The 27469-nt window shown below is 40.0% G+C and overlaps 1 protein-coding gene and 1 long non-coding RNA gene across 2 annotated transcripts in view; one reads left to right on the forward strand and one right to left on the reverse strand.

Annotated features, from left to right (window-relative positions):
- The window catches only part of LOC113889452, a 174655-nt gene extending 171713 nt beyond the window's left edge, over positions 1–2942 (reverse strand). Inside the window, exon 1 of the long non-coding RNA XR_003510265.1 lies at positions 2700–2942. This is a non-coding gene — a long non-coding RNA (uncharacterized LOC113889452). The remainder of the gene's footprint in view (positions 1–2699) is intronic.
- Positions 2943–3056: 114 nt separating this feature from the next.
- The window catches only part of LOC113889450 (monocarboxylate transporter 1-like), a 34483-nt gene continuing 10070 nt past the window's right edge, over positions 3057–27469 (forward strand). Inside the window, exons 1-2 of the mRNA XM_027536134.1 lie at positions 3057–3143; positions 26724–26984. Of these exons, the coding sequence (XP_027391935.1) occupies positions 26768–26984 (217 nt within the window). The 5' untranslated portion in view covers positions 3057–3143; positions 26724–26767. The remainder of the gene's footprint in view (positions 3144–26723; positions 26985–27469) is intronic.

Raw genomic sequence — 27469 nt, forward strand, 5'->3', positions numbered from 1 at the left:
CTGGCAACCTTAAGGTACTTTGTTGAAAACTAGGTAGTCTGCCTCCTGAGTCTGTATTCTGAACTCACCATACTGTTGCTTCATGAGCCTTCAAGAAGTTTCCTGGGAACCTCTTATCTACCTCTTCACACTGTCATTGTGTAGTTCAGACCCTTATAAATTCAACCCTGAGCCAGAGCTTCCCACTGTCTTCCTAATTCATCTGTCTACCACGTACCCCGAATGCTGCCTCCACTCTAACAACTCTGAAGCATTGCTGATCTAAGTCCTGGACATTCCAGTGACATGAAGTGCCTTCTTTCTCTGCATTTATGAACATAAAAAACAATTACTGCTCATAAGCTGTACTTGACCATAGATTCTGCAGTGTCTTCTACTAGCATTGAATTCTTACTGAAAACTTTGCTTTGAACAGAGGCAAAGTGGGTGAGGGGAGGGCACAAAGCCTAACCCCACAAACTCCACTTCTCAGTCTCAGATTATTCATTTGCAGAACAAACTATAAGGTCTCCTCTCAAAAGTTGTTGTAGGAATTAATTGGAAAGGCAACGCCAAAGAATGCTCAAACTACCGCACAACTGCACTCATCTCACACACTAGTAAAGTAATGCTCAAAATTCTCCAAGGCAGGCGTCAGCAATATGTGAACCGTGAACTTCCTGATGTTCAAGCTGGTTTTAGAAAAGGCAGAAGAACCAGAGATCAAATTGCCAACATCCGCTGGATCATGGAAAAAGCAAGAGAGTTCCAGAAAAACATCTATTTCTGCTTTATTGACTATGCCAAAGCTTTTGACTGTGTGGATCACAATAAACTGTGGAAAATTCTGAAAGAGATGGGAATACCAGACCACCCGACCTGCCTCTTGAGAAATCTGTATGCAGGTCAGGAAGCAACAGTTAGAACTGGACATGGAACAACAGACTGGTTCCAAATAGGAAAAGGAGTACGTCAAGGCTATATATTGTCACCCTGCTTATTTAACGTCTATGCAGAGTACATCATGAGAAACGCTGGGCTGGAAGAAACACAAGCTGGAATCAAGATTGCCGGGAGAAATATCAATAACCTCAGATATGCAGATGGCACCACCCTTAGGCAGAAAGTGAAGAGGAACTAAAAGCCTCTTGATGAAAGTGAAAGTGGAGAGTGAAAAAGTTGGCTTACAGCTCAACATTCAGAAGACGAAGATCATGGCATCTGGTCCCATCACTTAATGGGAAATAGATGGGGAAACAGTGGAAACAGTGTCAGACTTTATTTTGGGGGGCTCCAAAATCACTGCAGATGGTGAATGCAGCCATGAGATTAAAAGACGCTTACTGCTTGGAAGAAAAGTTATGACCAACCTAGATAGCATATTCAAAAGCAGAGACATTACTTTGCCAACAAAGGTTCGTCTAGTCAAGGTTATGGTTTTTCCTGTGGTCATGTATGGATGTGAGAGTTGGACTGTGAAGAAGGCTGAGCGCCAAAGAATTGATGCTTTTGAACTGTGGTGTTGGAGAAGACTCTTGAGAGTCCCTTGGACTGCAAGGAGATCCAACCAGTCCATTCTGAAGGAAATCAGCCCTGGGATTTCTTTGGAAGGACTGATGCTAAAGCTGAAATTCCAGTACTTTGGCCACCTCATGAGAAGAGTTGACTCATTGGAAAAGACTCTGATGCTGGGAAGGATTGGGGGCAGGAGGAGAAGGGGATGACAGAGGATGAGATGGCTGGATGGCATCACTGACTCAATGGATGTGAGTCTGGGTGAACTCCCGGAGTTGGTGATGGACAGGGAGGCCTGGTGAGCTGCGATTCACGGGGTCGCAAAGAGGCGGGCACGACTGAGCGACTGAACTGAACTGAGAGAAAGACAGACAGACCGAGAGAGGAGCAGTAGGACAGGTCCTGGCATGAGCAAATGCTCAGCAAATGTAGGCTGATTTGTATCTCAGCAGTCACAAAGAATTTCTAAATTCTTTGACGACAAGGGCCTTCGACATACTTTTTTGGTATTTCTTAAATAAAAATTATATAACTTTTAACAGATACACTTTGGTATCCGGACTTGCTTAAGAACCAAGGCTCTTATGAGAAAATCGGCCTCTGAAGTCTGAATTCAAAGGTTGGCCACTACTAGGTCAGTGACTTCTGTAAAGTTACTCAGCTTCTCTCTGAGCCTTGGATTCTTTATCTGTCAACTGTCAACAGAACCTACTTCACAGGGTCATGAAGGTTCACGTGAAGTGCTTAGTAATATAATCAACACAACCACCCCTCCCCCGAAACTGCCAACCATAATTACATCATGTCCTAAATACTGTGTCTACAGAAATTTGGCCTCTGCATTATTCCATGTTTCTCACACACACACACACACCCACCCCTACCCTTCTGGACCAATCTTGCCACCCTCTGACTTGCTCTTCTTTCCCGACCTCTATGTACCTACCATCCCTCAAAGACCATTAAAATCTAAATGAGGTCTCCAATATTACTGTTGCCATTTTAAAGAGCGGAAACAGGCCCTGAGGGTTTTGAGTGACTTCCCTGAGGTCACTGAACACCAGTGGCCAGGTCACAGCCCACCTCCTAACCTCTGGCTCTTGGCCTCTTCCGCGGTTCAAGGTACACCCGCGTCCATTCAAACTCCGCCGGGTCCCCCACTTCCATCAGTCCCCCGCTCCTCCCCGCACCATCGCCCCTCAAACCTGAATCAAGGCCCTGGGGGCACGCCCCATCCGTCCTTGGCGGCTTTCCCCCTTTCTCCTCCAGAGACTCAGGGAGAGGCGGACACTGGCGTCACGCAAGTGTGCCGGTGGGACCTGGAGGTGGCGGAGGAACACCTGGAGGGGCCGGAGCCGACGCCCGCGGCCAGGAGGGCGCCACAGTGCAGTTAGCGCCTGTGGGGTGGGGGGGGAGGGGGGTGGCCGGGAGGGCCGACTCCGCCCACTGCGCGCCAGCTCCGGCCCCGGCGGCGGGGTATAAGGCGGCGGCACCCACCGGTTCCACCGCTGCGAACCGGTGCGTGCGGAACTCTGGAGAACTCCGGCTGCGTGCTGAGCGCGTGCTGCGGAGGTGAGCTCTGCCAAGCGCCATCCGGGTCTGTCCCGCCCACGCTCATGCACACGCGGCGCCGGGAGCCGCGGACTTCGGTTAGTTGGATGATGGCTGGCTGCAAGCCGGGAGCCCTGGCGGCTTGGGCTGGGCGGGAGGGAGCCTTGGGGAGCGGAGAGCTTGGTCTCCGGGACGGGGATGGGAGCGGTCCGCCAGGGGCTTAGTTGGTGGCAGCGCCTGTGAATCACCGAGAGGCTGTTGTCCTGGCTACCCGCTAGGGGAGACGAGTGATCTGGGGTGGTGATCTGGGGGAAATCGTTTCATCCCCCGTGGGGATGCTTTGGCAGGAAGAGTAGAGTGACCTAGGGTGTAAAATCTGATAGGGTTGGTTAATCTCTTGCCTGCAACATCTCTGAGTGGGGTTGTGCCTCAGCTAGGGGTAGGTGGGCAGGAGTTGTTTTTCTTCTGGCGTGGCGTGCCCTGCCACCTGTAACGTTCTAATCCTTAAACTCTTCTAGTTAGTTCAGTTGCTCAGTCGTGTCGGACTCTGATGACATTACCTTGTTGGCATGGCTTAGTGACTGCAGCCATGAAATTAAAAGACGCTTACTCCTTGGAAGGAAAGTTATGACCAACCTAGATAGAACATTCAAAAGCAGAGACATTACATTGCCAACAAAGGTCCATCTAGTCAAGGCTATGGTTTTTCCTGTGGTCATGTATGGATGTGAGAGTTGGACTGTGAAGAAGGCTGAGTGCCAAAGAATTGATGCTTTTGAACTGTGGTGTTGGAGAAGACTCTTGAGAGTCCCTTGGACTGCAAAGAGATCCAACCAGTCCATTCTAAAGGAGATCAGCCCTGAGTGTTCTTTGGAAGGACTGATGCTAAAGCTGAAACTCCAGTACTTTGGCCACCTCATGCAAAGAGTTGACTCATTGGAAAAGACTCTGATGCTGGGAGGGATTGGGGGCAGGAGGAGAAGGGGATGACAGAGGATGAGATGGCTGAATGGCATCACCGACTCGATGGACATGAGTTTGAGTGAACTCCCAGAGTTGGTGATGGACAGGGAGGCCTGGCGTGCTTCGATTCATGGGGTCGCAGAGTCGGACACGACTGAGCGACTGAACTGAACTGAACTGAACCCTAGCAATAGCTCCCCTGCCCTCTGACAGTCCTCAGGCTGGTGGAACCCTCCTTATTCACAAAATCACTGCAGATGGTGACTGCAGCCATGAAATTAAAAGACGCTTACTCCTTGGAAGGAAAGTTATGACCAACCTAGATAGCATATTCAAAAGCAGAGACATTACTTTGCCAACAAAGGTCCGTCTAGTCAAGGCTGTGGTTTTTCCTGTGGTCATGTATGGATGTGAGAGTTGGACTGTGAAGAAGGCTGAGCGCCGAAGAATTGATGCTTTTCAACTGTGGTGTTGGAGAAGACTCTTGAGAGTCCCTTGGACTGCAAGGAGATCCAACCAGTCCATTCTGAAGGAGATCAGCCCTGGGATTTCTTTGGAAGGAATGATGCTAAAGCTGAAACTCCAGTACTTTGGCCACCTCATGCAAAGAGTTGACTCATTGGAAAAGACTCTGATGCTGGGAGGGATTGGGGGCAGAAGGAGAAGGGGATGACGAAGGTGAGATGGCTGGATGGCATCACTGACTCGATGGATGTGAGTCTGGGTGAACTCCGGGAGTTGGTGATCGACAGGGAGGCCTGGCGTGCTGCGATTCACGGGGTCGCAAAGAGTCGGACACGACTGAGCGACTGAACTGAACTGATGGGAATCTTAGTGGCTCAGTCAATAAAGAATCCGCTTGCAGTGCAGGAGACCCGGGTTTACTACCTGGGTGGGGAAGATTCCCATGGAGGAGGAAATGGCTACGCACTCCAATATTCCTGCCTGGAGAAATCCCATGGACAAAGGAGCCTGGCGGGCTACAGTCCGTGGGGTCGCAAAGAGTCATACAAGACTAAGGGACTAAACCACCATGTGAGAATCTTTACTGATTTTTCTTTAAATTATCTATTTGACTGCCTTGGGTCTTAGTTGCCTAAGGCTGGATCTTTCTGCTTGGAGCAGGCTCAGTAATTGTGGCTACTTGGCATAGTTCCCCGCGGCTGCACCCTCCTCCCTGATGTGGGGTTCTTAGTTCTCAGAGCTGGGATGGAACCAGGTCTCCTGAATTGAAAGGTGGATACTTAACCGCTGAACCACCTGGGAATTCCCTTTTATGTGAATTTTTAATTTTGTATTATTTTACTTTCTCTCCACTCTTGTGAGTTTCTAAGGTAGTAGCTGTCTTTGAAATTCCCATAAGCATAGTTAAATGGAACAGTGTGTCTTGCGCAATTTTTCAGCTAATTACCATGACCCATGGAATTCTCTCTTCTTGTGGATCCAGTAACATCAGTTACGTTATTTAAATTAGTCCCAAACCTTGTCTTCAGTAATTCACTCGAATGTATAGGCCGGTGTCATACCAGTTGCCAGTAACACCTCTAGAGGCTGATGACTCAGATTTGGGATGCAGATTAGGAATGCACCCCTTGACCTCACTCTGTTGTGATTGCACTATGCTGATACTGGAGCCTATTATACAGAGTGAAGTAAGCCAGGAAGAAAAACACCAATACAGTATACTAACGCACATATATGGAATTTAGAAAGATGGTAACAATAACCCTGTATACGAGACAGCAAAAGAGACACTGATGTATAGAACAGTCTTTTGGACTTTGTGGGAGAAGGAGAGGGTGGGATGATAAGGGAGAATGGCATTGAAATACGTATAATATAATATATGAAACGAGTCGCCAGTCCAGGTTCGATGCACGATACTGAATGCTTGGGGCTGGTGCACTGGGACAACCCAGAGGGGTGGTATGGGGAGGGAGGAGGGAGGAGGGTTCAGGATGGGGAACACATGTATACCTGTGGCAGATTCATGTTGATATATGGCAAAACCAATACAATATTGTAAAGTTTAAAAATAAAATAAAATAAAAAAATAAAAAATAAAAAAATAAATAAATTATAAAAAAAGAAAACAGCCCGGAAGGGGAGTAGATTAGCAATTTAATGTCTTTTTTTTTTTTTTTAAGGGAAGTTAAATAGATTGTTGAAATTACTGTAAGTGTATTATAAAGTGATTTTTTTGTTTTACTGATAGAATAGTCTAGGACTTACATTGTCAACATTTAAGGACCCTTAAGTTTAACCTATAATAGTATTTTGAGGTAATAAAATTTCATTTTTGATATGTTTTTAGTGTCCAGAAAGGCCCTTTAAAACAACCTTGCCAATAAGTATTTATCTGTGCTTAGTGTAAGTAATGTTAGACAAACAATACTTAATTTATTAGTCTTTTGTGGATTATCAGCTTCTTTACAAAACAACTTTGTTACTTCTTTGAAGTAATGAGCTCAGATGTAACAGTTATAATGATGTTCAGACTCAGTCATGGATATTAAACAATTACATATACAGGAGAGAACTAAAAAGAGACAAATTCAGTTGTCTTGCATTTGAGATGAAAACTTTTAAGAAAGATGAGTAAATCGTAGAGGTAAAATTTTAGTCTTTAGTCATCCCTGGTGGCTCAGCAGTAAATAATCTGTCTGCCAGCGCAGTCAGTGCCAGATACAGGGGTTTGATCCTGCATTAGGAAGATCCCGTGGAGAAGGAAATGGCAACCCACTCCAGTATTCTTGCTGGATAATCCCATGGAGCCTTGAGGGCTACAGTCCCTGGGGTCACAAAGAGATGGACAAGACTTAGCAAATAAACAACAACAAAACAACATCAGTACCTGTGAGAATGTAAAATTAGATAGCCAGTGGAAATTTGCTGCATGATATAGGGAGCTCAAATCTGGTTCTCTGTGACAACCTAGAGGGGTGATATGGGGTGAGAGGTAGGAGGGAGGTTCAAGAGGGAGGGGACATACATGTACCTATGGCTGATTCATGTTGATATATGGCAGAAACCAACACAACATTGTAAAGCAATTTTCCTGTAATTAAAAATAAATAAAATTTAAAAACCTATGAGATATTTTAGGGCTTTCCCAGTGTCTCAGCAGGTTAAGAATCTGCCTAGAATGCAGGAGACACAGGAGGTGTGAGTTCAGTCCCTGGATCAGGAAGATTGCATGGAGGAGGAAATGGTAACCCACTCCAGTATTCTTGCCTGAAAAATCTGATTGACAGAGGAGCCTGACGGGCCACAGTCCAAAGGGTCCCAAAGAGTAGGATACAACTAAGCACATGAGATACTGTTACATAAAACTAACTATGAACTATAAAACTATTGAAAATCATGGAGCTAGTTATAATGTTAAGTATTTCTGTGAGCCATTCATACTTTTTTTTTTTTCAAGAAAAGAAACAAATTTCTCTGCTGTCTTCTTTATGATTATTTATTTTCCCAACTCGGCCTCAAAGAATTGGGTATGTAGTAGATACTGGCAGTGGTGTACTAGCATTTCTATTCAAAAGGAGTAATGTAGATGACCATAACCCTAACTCCATTCTTGTTTGTTTGTTATTTTAAAGTACCAATACCTTTGTGCCTCAAACCCTGGGACAAAATCAGTCATATATTAATAAGTAAAAATAGTATATTTAGGTTTTGAATAGTCTATTTTGGATTGCTGCAGAAAATAACATTTATATATGATAGCCTAGATTATAATCTGGAATTCTACTGAGCAAAACTCTCCTGCATGGTATAAAGGACTTCAGAGAACACAGTCTGTAACTTCCCTTTCTTCACTATTACTTCAGGTTTTTATGTCCTTTTTAAAATGTGAAGAAAATTGGTATTTAAGAAATCATGCCAAAATAAGACATTTCAAATAACAAAGACAGGAATTTGGTAATTTGGCAGAATTGTGTTGAGTCGATGTCGGGGTTTTGAATTTTTTTATCCATAAATTTTCTTTTGACTGCTTATATTTTATTCACTTTCTTCTTCTCTCTGAATCTTTTTCTTCCTGAAGATACTTGCAGTTTTAAATTTACTTTTGACACTGTGGAATAAATTTTTTAATACAAGGCAGTGTTATTGTTAAGACTGATGAGACAGTTGTTGGTGACCAAAAATTGTAACCATTAAAAAACAAATTGAGGGGCTTCCCTGGTGGTTTTGTGCTTGAGAACCCATCTGCCAGTGCAGGGGACATGGGTTCAATCCATGGACTGGGGAGATTCCACATGCCACAGGGCAACTAAGCCCATGAGCCATAGCTACGGAAGCCCTGGCTCTAGAGCGGGTGTTCCACAAGAGAAGCCACTGCAATGAGAAATCTTTGCACCCTCAACTAGAGAGTATCCCACGCTCACCACAGCACTCAACAATGAAGACCCAGTGGAGCAAAAATAAATCTTAAACTAAAAAATAAAAAACAAATTGTGGGAATTCCCTGGTTGTTTAGTGGTAAGGACTTGATGCTCTCACTGCCATAGCCATGGTTCAGTCCCTGGTTGGGTAACTGAGATCTTATAAGCCACAAGATGTGGCCAAAAAAAAAAAAAAAATTAAAAATAAGATAAATACAAAAAATTGTGAGAAATCATAACTGGCAACTAAGCTCAAAGTGTAATTGGATTCCATAAGTATTATATTAGCTGTTCCAACTGAACCTTACTGTATCAAACAGCTCTACCATCATTGGGTGTGTATGTAAATTTAAGCATAAGTATTCTGAGATTAATTAACATTTAATCCTTTTGTTTTAACTCTTACTTCAGAAAAAAATCTGTAAAATTTATGCCATGGAGCATTTCTATTTAACCTCAGAACCCAGATTGTTTCCTTTGAATTGAAATGTGACAGCTTCTATAACTCAAATGGAAATTTTAGAAATCTTGGAGATATTTTATTATCCTATCTTCAGCAAAGGTAGGTGCAATGCTCTGGGACAGGTAATCTTCATTGTCACATGGTGGTATAGTTTTAAGGACTAATTTTGCAAATCCTCAGTTTGCAAAATATACCTGGAATTTAGAATGAGCTCTCGTAAGATGTGTGGATGCCTCAGGACTTAAATCTCATCTTTGTCTTTAAAAAAAAATCCTTTTTTTGAAGTATAGTTGCTTTACGATGTTGTGTTTCAAGTATATAACAAAGTGATTCATATATATATTATATATATATATATGTATCTTTTTTCAGATTCTTTTCCATTATAGGTTATTACAAGATATAGTTCCCTTGCTGTGCAGTAGGTCCTTGTTTATTCCCTTCTCCTTCTTTACAAAAGAAAGGCTACCTCACTCATCCCTGTTCTTTGGTGTGCTGCTCCACGCTATCAAAATGTTTGGCAAACAGTCCCAACAAAGAGAAACATCCAGAATGCATTGCCTCATAGAGAGAAATTTGGAAGGAGACAGGAATAGGTTATAACAGGAATGTTTTTCACTGCTTTGAATTTGTAGGGAAAGAAAACTTTTCCCTTCTTCGCTTCTAAGCTCTGTGGTTGGTCTAATAATTAAACTAATAATAATTAAATTGACGTAAGACAGATTAACATCAGAAAAACAATTTCATACATATGCGAGCCATAAAAATATGACACTCAAAGAAGTGACCTAAGCAGGCAGCTTTTTACCTTCTAGACAAGGAAACAATACATTTGTGAAGAATTGACAAAATTGGCTTGGGTGGTAAATCAGTAAAGAAGTAACAAGATATGTTTATACAGCCTTATCAGTCCTAAACTCCGTATCTATGATAATAAGGATGCCTTCTAACCTCCTGGGTTAGAAGTGGGAGTAGTGGGAGTATACTTTCCCAGTGGGAGACTTATGTTCTGCTGTCATGGGGGCAAAGCAAATCAGAAAATCAGAGTGTTCTTCTTATATCAGTTATTTCTTAAATAATATTAATTCAAAGTAAACAGTATGCCAAATGGCATGTTTTGGGGTGGCATATTCTGTTCCCTTTCAAATTCAAATGAGGTCACACCTTTTCTGATAGTGAGAACTGGCCAGTTATATGGTGGCCATTTTCCAAAAACTGAATGAGCTCAAGTGCCAAGGTTTTGACAATAATCTATTTAATGCACAAATAACACACTGTACAATATGCCAGAAACTACATATTTGCAACTATTAAACTGAACACATTTTAGTAGTCAGTGTGTGAGGAACTACAGTTTCCAGATTTTTTTGGGGGGGTGGGGGCAGCAAAACGATTGAATACCACAGACTTGGGAGCCACTTGTACACTTAATCAAAGAGATTAAGAGAGGATACAATTGTATAATTTAGGACTTTATAATCGAAGAGATTAAGAGAGGATACAATTGTATAATTTAGGATTTTATATCAACCAAGAATTTTGCCTGATTTTTTTTTCCTTCCTTTCACCAAACACACAGGGGAAATGTACGACATATTCTATATTTACTTGAGGACTTTCACTAATCCTTGTTTGTCTCCATCAATGAATGGGAGTGGGTGGAAAATTATATTTCTGATAATGTCATGGTATAATCTTACTCATTCTGATGAATAGTCAAAATAATAGGAAATCTCTGAAGGAGATGGATCTGTAATTGTTACCAGACCCTAGAATAATGGTGCCTTCATGTTCTGATTTGATTTCATCAATTTCTGGGCTTTAGCAGCTACGTAGAAGCTTCTAAATATTAGAAGGTGATATCTAAATATTAGAAGGGCTGTTTTGCCAAATCACTTTAAAGGACTTGAAGCAATCTGTCTGAGCTTCTGTAGAACAGGCCTAGCCTAGTGGAACTTGCTGGTCCTGGTCATATCTCCATTATGTTTTCTCTAGACAGACTGTCCTGGAGAAGTTTGGGGCAAGGCCAGAGTTTCTTAAGGAACATTGTTGATGAAGTCTCAAGTCTTCCTGAAGGAACAGGAGGCATCTGAAAAATTTGCCCAGGCCCCGGCTTGTTTGTGGTGACAATTGCTTTGGCGGGGTTGGGTGTGTATGTGTGTGTGTGTGTGTGTTTAATTGAGATTGCAAAATAAGTCTTAGATATCTGTGTTCATGTGTGCATATTATTAGAGATAACTAGTTCTGTAGGAGAATTTTACATATCTTGTATTTGTTTTTAATTGACGATCTAAAATAGATAAAGTACTTTTTTTATATTGAGGATGACCATTCTTTTAAAAGGAAAGTGCTTTGCATTTGTATTTGATTAAAATTAATGCAGACACAAACTAGGATGGGTTTAAAGACACAGGCTAGTGAAGAATATGGAAGAATACTTAATATTTAGGTAATAGGTTTAGGTAAACGTAGACCAGATGATTTTATGGCATAATCTAAACACTGTAAAAACAAATTCAGTATTAGTTTAAGTAGGAAAAACATATGTAATAGGATAAGCATATTTGCTGTTATAGCACTAATCTGATCACAGCATTAATTCATAGTTATAAATTACAATTATATAATTATAAATTAATGTTTGTTTACCGTGATTGTTTAGTAGTACTGTATCTAATATAGCAATGGCATTACAATGTTAGTAGCATTACAAATAAGATAATTTTATCAACCCAATGATCAGAAGAATTTTTATCTTCCCCTTTTAAAGGGGGTCTGTACATTAAAGTACATGTGTTGTGGAACCAGACTCACTTGAATTTGGATATGTGCTCCTACCATTTAACAACTTTAAGCACATCTTCACCAGTAAAATGGGGCTTCATTTAATTTTCCAAATAATATAATTGCTGTGTATCTGTCAGACCTAGATAATGAAAGTATATGGCTGAACACAGTAGATAATGGTGTTTGTTCACAAGAGCATACAGTTTAATGGGACAGATGGGCAAACAGATTATACCACAACAGAGCTGTTCTGATAGAACGAAGACTGGGGGACTATGAGTGCTCACAGCAGAGATGACAAACCTGTCTCTGGCATTTCAGGAAAAACGAGACCCAAAAGACAAACAGCAGTTAGCCAAGTGATGGGAGGGTCTTCCCTGGCGGCTCAGCGGTAAAGCATCTGCCTGCAATGCAGGAGACGCAAGTTTGATCTCTGGGTCGGGAAGATCGCCTGGAGAAAGAAAGGGCAACCCACTCTAGTATTCTTGCCTGGGAAATCCCATGGACAGAGGAGCTTGGCAGGCTGTAGTCCATGGGGGACTGCAAAAGTGTTGGACACGACTTTAAGATTAAACAACAACATAGTGATGGGAGAACCAGAACTAAGCACAGGGAAACAGAAGTGTGTGAAAGGCAGAGGATGAGAGAAGATGGCACTTTGAGGAAGTTCAAGTACTTATTCAGGCTAGAGCATAGGGTATAGTGGAAATCAGGAAGAGTTTAAGTTGAAGGGGCAAACAAGGATGAGATTAGAACAGGTTTTGAATGCTTTAATAAATTATTCCAAGGGTAGTGTATCTGGAGCCAGAGAAGAATTGTTTAAAAGGCAAAATGACCAGACTTTACTTTCAGAAGATCACTTGGATTGCAGTGTGGAGAAAGAAAAGGGGAGACCGAAAGGTGGAAAGTAGGGAAAACAATTAGGTTATTGCATTAACCCATGGGAGATGGTGACCTTATCTAAGGCGTAGTGGCAGTGAGGGTGGAGAGGTGGACAAATTTAGAGCTATTCAGATCGATAAAATATGGGGCATGCAGGCACACGAGAGAAGGGTGACTCCAGGATTTTGGACTCCCTAGCTGGAACTATGCGATTGAGTCATCACATGGGTGATAAGATAACCACTGGAATAGATTTGCTCTGAGTTTGCAGTGTTTATTTAGGGCAGCTTGTGTGTAATTCAAGTTTAAGCGTTCATTTCCTCTTCTGGCTATATTGGCCTCCTCTTTTCTTTGTTCATCAAATATTTGTTGAGTATCTATTATTAGATGCCAAAGGACATATAGAGCTATGTCACTATAAAAAGTCCCCATTTTCATGCAGCCTTTTTTTTTGGTGTGGAGAGACTGAAAACAGTAAGAGCTAACATGGTCTAGTAGTTAAGAGCACAAACTTGGCAGCCGTTCTGGTTAGGTTTGAATGCCATGTCCTAAGGTGCTTAACCTTTCTGTTCCTCAATTTGCTCAACTCTGATTTAGAAATTAGTAGTACCTAACTTCATAGGGTTGTGCTTTTTGCATACTTGGGCCAGTAATTGGAATGTAAGCGTGGGATCAGCACCAAAGGAAAACTAACCATAGCTTCCATGTTAAGCCAGGAATCCTGGCTAACATCATCCAGGTCCATAAAGTTCCTAGTTTCTGGGAGATTATTCCAGAAAAATATTTGCATCTCCCACTTTGTGGAAGAAAGTGTCCTCAGTTTAGGCCCTCAGGTTTCTCAGAGATTAAAATCAGCCAACTAAGCTTGTAAACATTACCAAAAGTATAACATAGAAAAATTGAGAAACATCGTCATTAGGAGATTTCAACATACTTCTCTTCAATTATTAATAGATGAAGCAGAAAATAGAAAAATAGCAAAGATTTAGAAATTTTTAAAGTTTAATTCAACAAACAGTTCAACCCAACAGCTAGAAAATGTATATTCTTTCTAAGCATACATGAAATATTCTCAAAAACTAATATGTCAGTCCATAAATGCCAGTCTTATATCAAAAAACTGAATTGTACCAACCATATCATCTCACCAGAGTGTTGTTAAGTACAAGTCAATAAAGCAAATAAAAGATGTCCTTTAGAGAGTTAAAAACCCCCTTCTTGGGTCAAAGAAGAAATCACAGTGTAAATTTTAATTTTATTTATTTACTTTTGGCCATGCACATGGCATGCAGGATCTTAGTTCGCTGACCAGGGATTGGATCTACGCCCCCTGTATTGGTAGCACAGAGTCTTATCTAGTGGACTGCCAGGGAAGTCTTTGTTTTTTTTTTTGGGGGGGGGGGGTGCGGTGAGGGGTGGTTAACAATGGAAATGTTTAAAACACTTGGAACAAACAATAGTAAGAGTACTGCATATAAAACTATATAGTATGCAAATTTGTAGTTTTAAATGCTCATATTAGAAAAAAAAATCAGTCTAAAAATTAGTCAGCTAAGTAGCCTTTATGTTTGAAAAGGAATCAAATAGGACTTCTCTGGCGGTCCAGTGGTAAAGAATCCACCATCCAGTACAAGGGACAGGAGTTCAATTCCTGGTCTGGAAAGATTCCACATGCCACAGGGCAGCTAAGCCTGCACCACACAACTACTGGGCCCATGTGTCACAATTACTGAAGCCTTCACACTCTAGAGCCTGTGCTCCGCAACAGGAGAAGCCATTGCAAAGTGAGAACCCTGAGCACCGGAACTAGAGAGTGGCTCCCACTCGCTGCAACTAGAGAAATCCCACGTACAGCAGTGAAGACTCAGTGTAGCCAAAAATAAATAAATAATGGAATAGAATGAATTCCAAATATGAAGAATACAAATGATGGTAAAAATAATAGAAAATCAATGAAATAAGAGGAAAGTACAATAAAATATTGATAAACTGAAAATGTTCTTTTTTATGGGTATACTGCAGTTGGAGGAAAAACCTGTTCAGGACAGGTTCTTGTGAGAATGTTCTTTGAAGATAACTGATAAAATAGATAAATTCCTGAGATTAAAGTGGGAAAAGAAAACACAAGAATCAGTGATAAAGAGGATATAGCTATATCCATAAAGAGATTAAAATATAAAAATTCTATGCCAGTAATTTGAAAACTTTGACAAAATGGAAGAAGCCGTAGAAAAAATCCTAAAAAGATAGACTCAAAATGCAGCTGAAGGTATGAATAGACCTATAATTGTTGAGAAAATTGAAGATAAGATTTGAAATCTCCCCCCAAAAAATAAAGTGCCCAAATAGTATTACCAGTAAATTCTACCAAACTTAAAAGGAGTAGATCATTCCAATCTTATATAATCTCTCTCTGAGAGGAGGAAAAAATAAAACATCTCCTAACTTACTTTATGACTCTAATATAAAAGTGATATTTAAGTCAGAAAAGGACAATATGAGAAGGGAAAATTATATTTCCAAATACTTTATGGACACATTTTTTAAAAATCCAAACAAAGTAACAATTTAACTTAGAAACATACTTTAAAAAATGATGTATATTGTGACCAAGTGGGATATATTCTAGGGATGCAAGGGGTGGCTTAACATGTAAAAATAAAAATCTATAAATGTTACTCACTATTTGTACAGATAAAAGAAGAAATGCCTTGTGAAGGTATTATGGGAGAAAAATACCTGAATTCAGTGGTCACTGGATTTAAAGTAAGTTCTTAATGAGCTAGGAATGAAACTTCCCAAATCTGATAATGTATTTGGCAAACTTTGGAGTAAATACTTTTCTTGATGATGAGACACTATATACATAATTTTATTTAATAATAAAATTAAGGTTATTTAAGCACAAGCATTGCCATACTATGACAATCTGAAAATTGAGACAGCTACTAAATGACTAATGAGCTGGTAGCACATACAACATGGAGCTGCTGGCACAAGAATGATGCACATGCCAGGCAAGAGGTAGTGGGATGGTGTGAGATTTATCATGCTACTCAGAATAGCATGCAATTTAAAGCTTATTAAGTTGTTTATTTCTGGAATTTTCTATGTAATATTTTCAGACTGCAGTTTGACAATGAGTAAAACTGCAGAAAGCAAAACTTCAGATAAAGGGGGACTTCTTAGTAGCTCAGTCACGTCTGATTCTTTGGGACCCTTTGGACTGTAGCCCACCAGGCTCCTCTGTCCATGGGATTTTTCAGGCAAGAGTACTGGAATGAGTTGCCATTTCCTCCTCCAGGGGATCTTCTTGACCCAGGGATTGAAACTGCATCTCCTGTGTCTCCTGCATTGCAGGTGGACCCTACCCATTGAGCCATACCGGAGTGGGTTTACTATATACAAAAATCAACTGTAGTGGAATTGCTTCTGGAATGGTAAAGTAAGGTCTTCTGAAACTTTCCTCTTTCATAAAAGCAATAAGAACATTGGCCAAAAAAAAAACACACCCCAAAAAACTCTCACTTTTCAAAACTCAAAATTAACCCAAGGCTTGCAGTAATCCAAAGAGAATATAATCAAGAAACAACTGAACCTCATCAGTGTAGTAATCACTGTGGGGACAGAATTGTTTGGAACTCACAAAAAAGCCCCAATCTTAGAGAATTATTATTAGCCAACATGTCTGACAGTCATGGAAACTCTAACTCACAGGACTTGCCTTTGACCTGATCAGAGCTTGCCCAGTGCAAAAAGTTTTTTCCCCAGGACATTCGTTGAAAACAATCAGGGGCAATTACTTAATATCTCAGATGCCTGAATTGGAAAAAACAACTGGGGCAACAAAAAGCTGACCAAGCACTTCAAAACAAAAGCTGGGGAGTGAGATGTTCACAGTGGGCTTTGAAAAGCTCTGCCATAGTCCTAGGATACTAGAAGGTCATGCACATGGGCACTCTGGGCCCATGCTTAGGAAAGACCTGAGAAGGCCTGAATCTCCCTCTTCTGACTGACCTTGAAGCTCTATACAAGCAGGAATTGAAGGCTAAGGCAGAACTGTAAGCTGCCTGCTGGATAATTGAAAGCATGCCCCAACATGCACATAAAACCCTTTGGTGAAGCCTGGGAGATATACTGACTGATTCAAGGCATTTTAAGAAAATTTTTGTCCAACCGTTGGCTGATGACTGAGCTAAGCAAGATTTCAAGAGTAACATATGACAAAAAATACAAACTTCACACAATTTATTTAGGAAATTCATTAAACAAAGGGCAATAGTAGTAGTGTCAACATGAATAACAAACAGCAATAACAACTCGCCATGGGGAGGAAGTGAATCTGAAATCAGATCGCCACAGTTGCCACATTGTATTATTTTAAATGTCCAGTTTGCAACAATAACAAAAACAAAAGCAAAAGGTGAGATACTCAAAGAAATAGAAAAGTACGATCTGTAGACAGAAAAGTCATTAAATAGAAACTATCCCCAAGGAATAGACATTTGGACTTACTAGACAAGGGCTTTAAATTAGCTATTACAAAGTTTTTTAAAGAATTAAAACCACGTCTAAAGAACTAAAAGAAATGATTTGGAACAACATCTCATCAAATACACAGTAGTTATTTAAAAACAAAAAAGTCAAATAGAAATTCTGGAGGTGAAAAGTAGAGTAACTGAGTGAAAAAATTTGTAAGAGGGACTCAACAGCAGACTTCAGCTGGCAGAAGAATCAGTAAACCTGAACATCGGTCAATTATCAAATCTAAGAGGAAAAAAATAAATGAAAAACGAATAGAACCTCAGAGACAAAGACAAAGAATCTTGAAAGCAACAAGAGAGAAGCAACTCATTACAAACTAAGCCTCAATAAGATTCAGTTCAGTTCAGTCGCTCAGTCATGTCTGACTCTTTGCAACCCCATGAACTGCAGCATGCGAGGGCTCCCTATTCATCACCAACTCCAGAGCTTACCCACATTCATGTCCACTGAGTCAGTGATGCCATCCAACCATCTCATCCTCTGTCGTCCCCTTCTCCTCCTGCCCTCAATCTTTGCCAGCATCAGAGTCTTTTCAAATCAGTCAGCTCTTTGCATGAGGTGGGCAAAATATTGGGGTTTCAGCTTCAACATCACTCCTTCAAATGAACACTCAGGACTGATCTCCTTTAGGATGGACTGGTTGGATCTCCTTGCAGTCCAAGGGACTCTCAAGATCTTCTCCAACACCACAGCTCAAAAGCATCAATTCTTCGGTGCTCAGCTTTCTTTATAGTCCAACTCTCACATCCGTACATGACCACTGGAAAAACCATAGCCTTGACTAGACAGACCTTTGCTGGTAAAGTAATATCTCTGCTTTTTAATATGCTGTCTAGGTTGGTAATAACTTTCCTTCCAAGGAGTAAGCGTCTTTTGACTTCATGGCTTCAATTACCATCTGCAGTGATTTTGGAGCCCCCAAAAATAATGTCAGCCATGGTTTCCATTGTTTCCCCATCTATTTGCCATGAAGTGATAGGACTGGATGCCAAGATCTTAGTTTTCTGAATGTTGAGCTTTAAGCCAACTTTTCCACTCTCCTCTTTCACTTTCTGCCTTAAAGGTGGTATCATCTGTATATCTGAGGTTATTGATATTTCTCCTGGCAATCTTGATTCCAGCTTGTGCTTCATCCAGCCCGGCATTTTGCATGATGTACTCTGCATATAAGTTAAATAAGCAGGGTGACAATATACAGCCTTGACGTACTCCTTTTCCTATTTGGAACCAGTCTGTTGTTCCATGTCCAGTTCTGACTATTGCTTCTTGACTTGCATACAGATTTCTCAAGAAGCAGGTCAGGTGGTCTGGTATTCCTATCTCTTTCAGAATTTCCCACAGTTTATTGTGATCCACACAGTCTAAGGCTTTGGCATAGTAAATAAAGCAGACCTAGATGTTTTTCTGGAACTCTCTTTCTTTCTCAATGATCCAGCAGATGTTGGCAATTTGATCTCTGGTTCCTCTGCCTTTTCTAAATCCAGCTTGAACATCAGGAAGTTTATGGTTCACGTTTTTCTGAAGCTGACTTGGAGAATTTTAAGCAGTGCTTTGCTAGCATGTGAGATGAGTGCAATTGTATGGTAGTTTGAGCATTCTGTGGCATTGCCTTTCTTTGGGATTGGAATGAAAACTGACCTTTTCCAGTCCTGTGGCCACTGCTGAGTTTTCCAAATTTGCTGGCATATTAAGTGCAGCACTTTCACAGCATCATCTTTCAGGATTTGAAATAGCTCAACTGGAATTCCATCACCTCCACTAGCTTTGTTTGTAGTGATGCTTCCTAAGGCCCACTTGACTTCACATTCCAGGATGTCTGGCTCTAGGTGAGTGATCACATCGTGATTATCTGGGTCGTGAAGATCTTTTTTGTACAGTTCTTCTGTGTATTCTTGCCACCTCTTCTTAATATCTTCTGCTTCTGTTAGGTCCATACCATTTCTGTCCTTTATTGAGCCCATCTTTGCATGAAATTTTCCCTTGGTATCTCTAATTTTCTTGAAGAGATCTCTAATCTTTCCCATTTTGTTGTTTTCCTCTATTTCTTTGCATTGATCACTGAGGAAGGCTTTCTTATCTCTCCTTGCTATTCTTTGGAACTCTGCATTCAGATGCTTATATCTTTCCTCTTTTCCTTTGCTTTTGATTTCTCTTCTTTTCACAGCTATTTGTAACGCTTCCTAAGACAGCCATTTTGCTTTTTGGCATTTCTTTTTCTTGGGGATGGTCTTGATCACTGCCTCCTGTACAATGTCATGAACTTCCATCCATAGTTCATCGGGCACTCTGTCTATCAGATCTAGTCCCTTAAATCTATTTCTCATTTCCGCTGTATAGTCATAAGGGATTTGATTTAGGTCATACCTGAATGGTCTAGTGGTTTTCCCCACTTTCTTCAAGTCTGAATTTGGCAATAAGGAGCTCGTGATCTGTGCCACAGTCAGCTCCCAGTCTTGGTTTTGCTGACTGTATAGAGCTTCTCCATCTTTGGCTGCAAAGAATATAATCAATCTGATTTCAGCATTGGCCATCTGGTGATGTCCATGTGTAGACTCTTCTCTTGTGTTGTTGGAAGAGGGTATTTTCTATGACCAGTGCATTCTCTTGGCAAAACTCTACTAGCCTTTGCTGTGCTTCATTCTGTACTCCAAGGCCAAATTTGCCTGTTACTCCAGGTGTTTCTTGATTTCCTACTTTTGCATTCCAGTCCACTATAATGAAAAGGACATCTTTTTTGGGTGTTAGTTCTAAAAGGTCTTATAGGTCTTCATAGAACCAGTCAACTTCAGCTTCTTCAGTGTTACTGGTTGGGCCATAGACTTGGATTACCATAATAGTGAATGGTTTTCCTTGGAGATGAACAGAGATCATTCTGTCATTTTTGAGATTGCATCCAAGTACTGCATTTTGGATTCTTTTGTTGACCATGATGGCCACTCCATTTCTTCTAAGGGATTCCTGCCCACAGTAGTAGATATAATGGTCATCTTAGTTAACTTCACCCATTCCAGTCCATTTTAGTTCGCTGATTCCTAGAATATCAATGTTCACTCTTGCCATCTCCTGTTTGACCACTTCCAATATGCCTTGATTCATGGACCTAATATTCCAGGTTCCTATCTTTACAGCATCGGACCTTGCTTCTATCACCAGTCACATCCACAACTGGATGTTGTTTTTGCTTTGGCTCCATCCCTTCATTCTTTCTGGAGTTACTTCTCCACTGATCTCCGGTAGCATATTGGGCACCTACTGACCTGGGGAGTTCCCCTTTCAGTATCCTATCATTTTGCCTTTTCATACTGTTCATGGGGTTCTCAAGTCAAGAATACTGAAGTGGTTTGCCATTCCCTTCTCCAGTGGACCACATTCTGTCAGACCTCTCCACCATGACCCGTCCATCTTGGGTGGCCCCACACGGCATGGTTTTGTTTCATTTAGACAAGGCTGTGGTCTGTGTAATCAGATTGACTAGTTGTCTGTGATTGTGGTTTCAGTCTGTCTGGCCTCTGATGCCCTCTCTTAGTACCTATCGTCTTACTTGGGTTTCTCTTGCCTTGGACGTGGGTATCTCTTCACAGCTGCTCCAGCAAAGCACAGCCGCTGCTCTTTACCTTGCACATGGGGTAGCTCCTCTCGGCCACCGCCCCTGACCTTGGATGTGGGGGGTATCTCCTCTCAATAAGATAACAGGTAATTTTTCTTTAGTGGCCATAGAAGCAAGAAGACAATGGGAGAAAATATTCAAAGTGCTGAAAGAAAAAGACTTGTCAACCAAAAATTCTATATCCAACAAAGCTATCTTCCAAAATGAAGGGGAGATTAGGACATTCCCAGATAAAAAGTGAGAGAATTTCTTGCCAGCAAGCTTGCTCTACAAGAAATACCACAGAGTGTCCTTCAGAATGAATTGAAAGGACACTACCCAATAACTTGCGTCCACATGGAAAAAAGATAACTCCACCAGTAACGGCAACTTCATTGGTTAATATACAGTAAGACAGTAAAATGTATTTTTTCTTTGTAAACTCATTTTTTTTTGTCTTCAACCCAATTTTAAAACAATAATTATACAACTTTTGATAGGCTTATATAAAGAGGTCATTTGTAAGACAATAGTGCGAAAGGGGATAGTGTACAGGAGCAAAATTTTTGTGCATTATTACAATTAAATTGGTATTAAACCAGACTAGATTGTTTTAAGATGTTAATTGTAATTCATAGGACAACCACTAAGAAAATAACCAAAAGCATAATAAAAGAAACAACAAGGTAATTAAAGAGGCACACTAAAAATATATACCTAACATAAAAGAAGGTAGTGATGGAGGGCTAGAAAAACAAAAAAGACATGACAGAGAAAACAAATAGTAAAACAGCAGACTCAAGTCCTACCTTATCATTTTTCTTCTTCTTCCCTTTGCTCAGTCGTGTCTGACTCTTTGCAACTCCATGGACAGTAGCCTACCAGGCTCCGCCATCCATGGGATTTTCCAGGCAAGAGTACTGGAGTGGGCTGCCATTTCCTTCTCCAGGGGATCTTCCCAACCCAGGAATCAAACCCCGGTCTCCTGCATTGCAGACAGATGCTTTACCGTCTGAGCCACTATGTAAATAGATTAAACACTCCAATCAAAGACCAGTGATTGGAAGATTGGATCAAACCTTATGCTATCTACAAGAGACACATTATAGATTCAAAGGCAGACTGACTCAGAGTATACAGATGCAGGGGGAAACAGTAACCAAAGAGACCTAGACATAAATAAGTACATGTTATGATGGTAAAAGGTTAATCCACTATGAAGATATAACAATTATAAACATGTTGTTGTTGTTAGTCACTCAGTGGTGTCTGACTCTTTGTGACCCCATGGACTATGGCCTGGCAGGTTCCTCTGTCCATGGGATTCTCCAGGCAAGAATACTGGAGTGGGTTGCCATTTCCTTCTCCAAATTATAAACATATATTCACCTAACCACAGAGCCCTAAAATTCATAAAGCAAAAACTGACAGAATTAAAGAGAGAAATAGACAACTCAGTAACAATAGTTGAAGATTTCAACAGAACTTCAATAAAATAAGCTTCCCTGGTGGCTCAGAGGGTAAAGCGTCTGCCTGCAATGCAGAAGACCTGGGTTTGATCCCTGGGTCAGGAAGATCCCTTGGAGAAGGAAATGGCAACCCACTCCAGTACTCTTGCCTGGAAAATCCCATGGACAGAGGAGCCTGGTAGACTACAGTTCATGAGTTTGCAAAGAGTTGGACATGACTGAGCTACTTCACTTTTTCAATAAAATAACTAGGCAGAAAATCAACTAAGAAATAGAAGACTTGAACAACCAAGTACATACTGAGTATAAACTAAATAAATCTAACAAACATCCATAGAATATTTTATCTAACAACAGCAGAAAACACATTCTTCTCAAGTAACATACAGAACATTTTCCAGGATAGACCATCCTTAGGCCATAAAACATGTCTCAGTACATTTGAAAGGACTGAGTATGTTCTCTGATTATAGTGAAATAAAATCAGGAATGAATAGCAAAAGAAAATTTGTGAAATGAACAAATATGTGAAAATTGTCAACACATTCCTAAATAACCAGTGGTGGTTCACAGGATGAATTGTAAAAAAAAAAAAAATTAGGAAACACACTGAGATGAATGAAAACAAATGCAAAATATCAAAGGTTCTGGAATACAGCTAAAACAGTGCTTAGCAGGAAATCAATAGCTATATACATCTATATTTAAAAACAGAGAAAATCTCAATAACGGAAACTTTTACCGTAAGAAATGTGGGGAGAAAAGGGCAAATTAAATGTAAGCAAATGGGGAAAGAAATAATAAAGGTTAGAACAGAAATAAACTAGAAAGTACAAAAAGTCAATAAAACCAAGTTTGATTGTTTGATAAAAATCAATAAAATTGACAAACTTTTAGCCAGACTAACCAAGAAGAGAAAAGACTCAAATTACTGAAGTCAGAAATGCAAGATACAGTAGGTATAGTAAAGAATTAACCTTATGAAAAACAAGGAATATGATCTCTAGCCCTCTGAAAAGTCCTGTCTGATAAGAGTGTCTTTGCTAGGCCTTTTAGCCATATTGTCTTTTTTCCAATCTCCAAAAGAGCTGGAGACTAACACTCAGCAGTCATGTGGGCAGTGTGTGATCAAGTCCCATTAAATTCTAGACACTAAAAGCTTAGGTGAGCTTCCCTGGTTGGTGATACTCTGTATTGTCACACATTGTGACTGGGAGAAGGTGATGCTTCCATGACTTCATGGAAAGAGGATGATCAAAACCTCCCCACTTGAACCTCTCCCAAACCCTACCCTGTGCATTTCTTCCGGTGGCTAATTTCAGCCTGTGTCCTTTCCCCTGTATCATGGGTATAATAGCTTTCAGTAAATTCTGTGAGTCCTGTAGAATTGCCAAACCTGACTGTGAAACTACCTCCCACCACACACCCGCACCTCCAATGCCTAAACTTGCAGATGGTGTTAGAAGTGAGGTCGATTTTGTGAGGCCTGTTCCCTCTAATCGTACTCTTGAAACTCTTCATGGCATTGTTGCTGTTTAGCCTGTAAGTCATGTCTGCCTCTCGCAACCTCATGGACTGTAGCCTGCCAGGCTCCTCTGCCCATGGATTTCCCAGACAAGAATGCTGAAGTGCGTTGCCATTCCTTTCTTCAGGAGATCTTCCTGACCCAAGATCTTCCTGACCCAAGATCTTCCTGACCCAAGATCTTCCTAACCCATGTCTCCTGTATTAGCAGGTGGATTCTTTACCACTGAGCAACTCTTCATATATCACTACTAATCTTACAGAAATAAAAAGGGGATTATAAAGGGATACTATGAACAATTGCAGACCAACAAATTAGATAACCTAAATGAAATAAATACATTTATAGAAAGACAAACTGTTAAAGGACTCAAGTTAGATATAGACAATCTGTATATACCTATAGAAAGTAAAAAGATTGACATAATCATCACACACACCAAAAAAAAACTACCCACAAAGAAAACCTGAAGCCTAGATGGCTTCACTGGTGAATTCTATGAAACATTTAAAGAACAAACACAACTCTTACAAATTGTTCCAAAGAACAGAACACCTCCCAACTTGTTTTTTGAAGCCAGAATTACCCTGAAACCAAAATCAGACATCACAAGAGGAGAAAACTACACATCCCTTGTAAACGTGGACACACAAATCTTCAACAAAATATGAGCAAACAGAATCCAACAACATTTAAAATGGGTTATATATCATGACGAACTGGGACTTATCTCAGGAGTACAGGAATTCGTAAGTGGGTCAAAATTTAAAAGAGTCAGTCAAACCACACTGTATTAATAGAATAAAGGTCCCAAACCACAAGGTCATCTTAATAGATGCATAACAAAGCATTTGCCACAGACCAATGTCCTTCTGATGCTGAAGCTCCAATACTTTGGCCACCTGATACAAACAGCTGACTCATTGGAAAAGACCCTGATGCTGGGAAAGATTGAAGGCAGGAGGAGAAGGGGACGACAGAGGATGAGGTGGTTGGATGGCGTCACCCACTTGATGGACATGAGTTTGAGCAAGCTCTGGGAGTTGGTGATGAACAGGGAGGCCTGGGGTGCTACAGTCCATTGGGTTGCAGAGTTGGACATGACTGAGCGACTGAACTGAACTGAACTGAACATCCTTCTTGATAAAAATACTCAACAACCAGGAATAGAAGGAAACTTCCCAAACTTAATAAAGTTAAAGTTAGTCACACAGTCGTGTCTGACTCTTTGCGATCCCATGGACTATAGCCCACCAGGCTCCTCCGTCCATGGAATTCTCCAGGCAAGAGTACCGGAGTGGGTTGCCATTTCCTTCTCCAGGGGATCTTCCTGACCCAGGGATCAAACCTGGGTCTCCTGCATTGCACGTGGATTCTTTACCATCTGAGCTAAAGGGCATCTACAAAAACCCACAGCTAACAGCACACTTAATGGTAAAATACTGAAAGCTTTCTTTCTAAGGTCAGAAATAAGATGAGGATGTTTGCTTTCACCACATGTACTTGAGGTTTTAGCCAAGGAATTAGGCAATGAAAGAGATGTAAAATTATCACAGATTACGTGCTTTTGTAAATAGAAAATCCTGAGAAATCCACAGATACTTAGGTAAGCCTATTAGAACTAATAAATGAGTTTGGCGAATTTGCAGGCTGCAAAATTAACATCAAAAAATCAGTTTCTAGACATTAGCAATGAAAAATCCAAAAGTGATATTCAGAAAACAATTTGATTTACAATATCATAAAAAAATAATATTTAGCAATAAAATTGCTAATGGGTACAGGGTTTCTTTCAAGGGTGATAAAAATGCTTGATATTAGTGATGATAGTTGATAGTTCTGTGAATATACTGAAAACCACTGAAATATAAAGTTTAAAGTTTTATATGTGAATTATATCTCAGTAAAGCTATTATTTAAACAAATAAGTTGTGTCTTTATACACCAGCAACTAATAGAAAATTATTTTTTATAACTACTATCTATAAGAGTAATAAAAAGTCTAACAAAAGTTAGCAAACTCTGGGAGTTTTATAATTTTATAAAGGTTTTAGAAACTTCTATAAAAGTTTTATTTTAAAAACTTAGTCTTTTAGCTTCTCAGGCAGAACTCTTTCTGAGTTTTTTTTTTTAATCACTACAGCATCACTTTCTAAATTATATTTGAAGTGTTTAGTTAGAATGTGAGCTATTTAAAAGTTAATTTCTATGGAGAGGAAGGTAGAATTTGTATTAAAAAGGAATAGTGAAATGTGATATTGTTATTGTTAACCATTTTATATCATTTATATCATATTGTCATTGTACAGTATCAATATTGTACTAGATCTCTCCAGGTAATGTTAGGGTGGCCAGAAATGTGTATGATAACATATCATTGTTGTTAATTTTGACATAAAATAGAATCCGGTTTAAGTAAATCCAAGGAGAACTTAATTTCTCTAGACTGGTAAATCTGCTCTTAACTTCTCCCACCTGCTGGTAATTCATAATCATATTAAATTTCTTTTTCTAGCTATGTTTTTCACTAATGCTGGGGCTTAAGAAAAAGTGAAATCTTTGGTTTAAAACTACTAGTCTCTGATATCAGGATTCATTTTGCAGATTTAAACTGTATTGGCTAGCTATCATTTAGGAATCTTTCTAGTCACATATGGAGACTTCCCTGGTGGTTCAGACGACGGTAAAGCGTCTGTCTACAATGCAGGAGACCTGGGTTTGATTGGAAAAGGCAACCCACTCCAGTACTCTTGCCTAGAAAATCCCATGGACGGAGGAGCCTGGTGTCCATGGGGTCGCAAAGAGTCGGACACGACTGAGCAACTTCACTTTCCCTTTCTAGTCACATAATAGTAAAACAACAAAAAACTTAAGTCTAAGCGTCTGGATGAAAAACAAACTTTACTGAGATAACTTTCCAGCCCATTAAATGAGAATCTAATGTTTGACCTTTTATTTAGAAAATTTAGGCTATATGCCTTTATTTATTTATTTCAGAAATGTAAGGGATTTTCTGGAAGTGCTTTGGTATTGATCTGCTTGTTCTGTACTGTTTTTATTTCATACCCTTTAGATATCTGGATTTGAACTGGATTTTAGAATTCATCTTTACTTACAATGCCACCATCAAATGGAGGTCCAGCTGGATATACCCCACCAGATGGAGGCTGGGGGTGGGCAGTGGTAGTTGGAGCTTTCATTTCCATTGGCTTCGCTTGTGCATTTGGCAAATCTATTAGTGTATTTTACAAAGAAATTGGAGAAATATTTAAAGCCAGCACCAGCGAAGTGTCATGGTTATCTTCCATCGTGTTTGCTGTCATGTATGCTGGAGGTAAGTACCCATGAAGGCTTGCTCTTTTAACTTTCAGTGGGTAGACAGAAGTTCTGTATTAAGTACTTTTTGCTCTTGATATCTTTATCAGTAAAAATAATTGAAATGTTAGTTATTGGAGTTATGGGATTAGAATCATGTTTTTCACTCTAACAATGAAACATAGCAATTGTGTGCTCTGTTGGTTCACTTATAATAGAAAACAGTGTCATTATAAAGGATAGCTTTCTTTAAAAATATGTTTTGTGTTGGCTGCTGGGTATAGACAGGTAATTGATATTTGTACTTTAATCATATATCCTGTAAGCTTGCTAAACTCTTACTTCCAGTAGTTTATTGGTAGATTTCTTTTTCAAAAATTTTAGATAGACAAACAAATCTTCTACAAATACTGATACTTTGGTTTCTTCCTTTTCTTACACCTTTTTTCCTCCTGTCTTACTGCACTGACTTGGACCTCCAGTATAATGTTGAAGAAAAGTGGT

The sequence above is a fragment of the Bos indicus x Bos taurus genome, chromosome 3 (genome assembly GCF_003369695.1).
Source record: "Bos indicus x Bos taurus breed Angus x Brahman F1 hybrid chromosome 3, Bos_hybrid_MaternalHap_v2.0, whole genome shotgun sequence".
Lineage (NCBI taxonomy): Eukaryota > Metazoa > Chordata > Mammalia > Artiodactyla > Bovidae > Bos > Bos indicus x Bos taurus.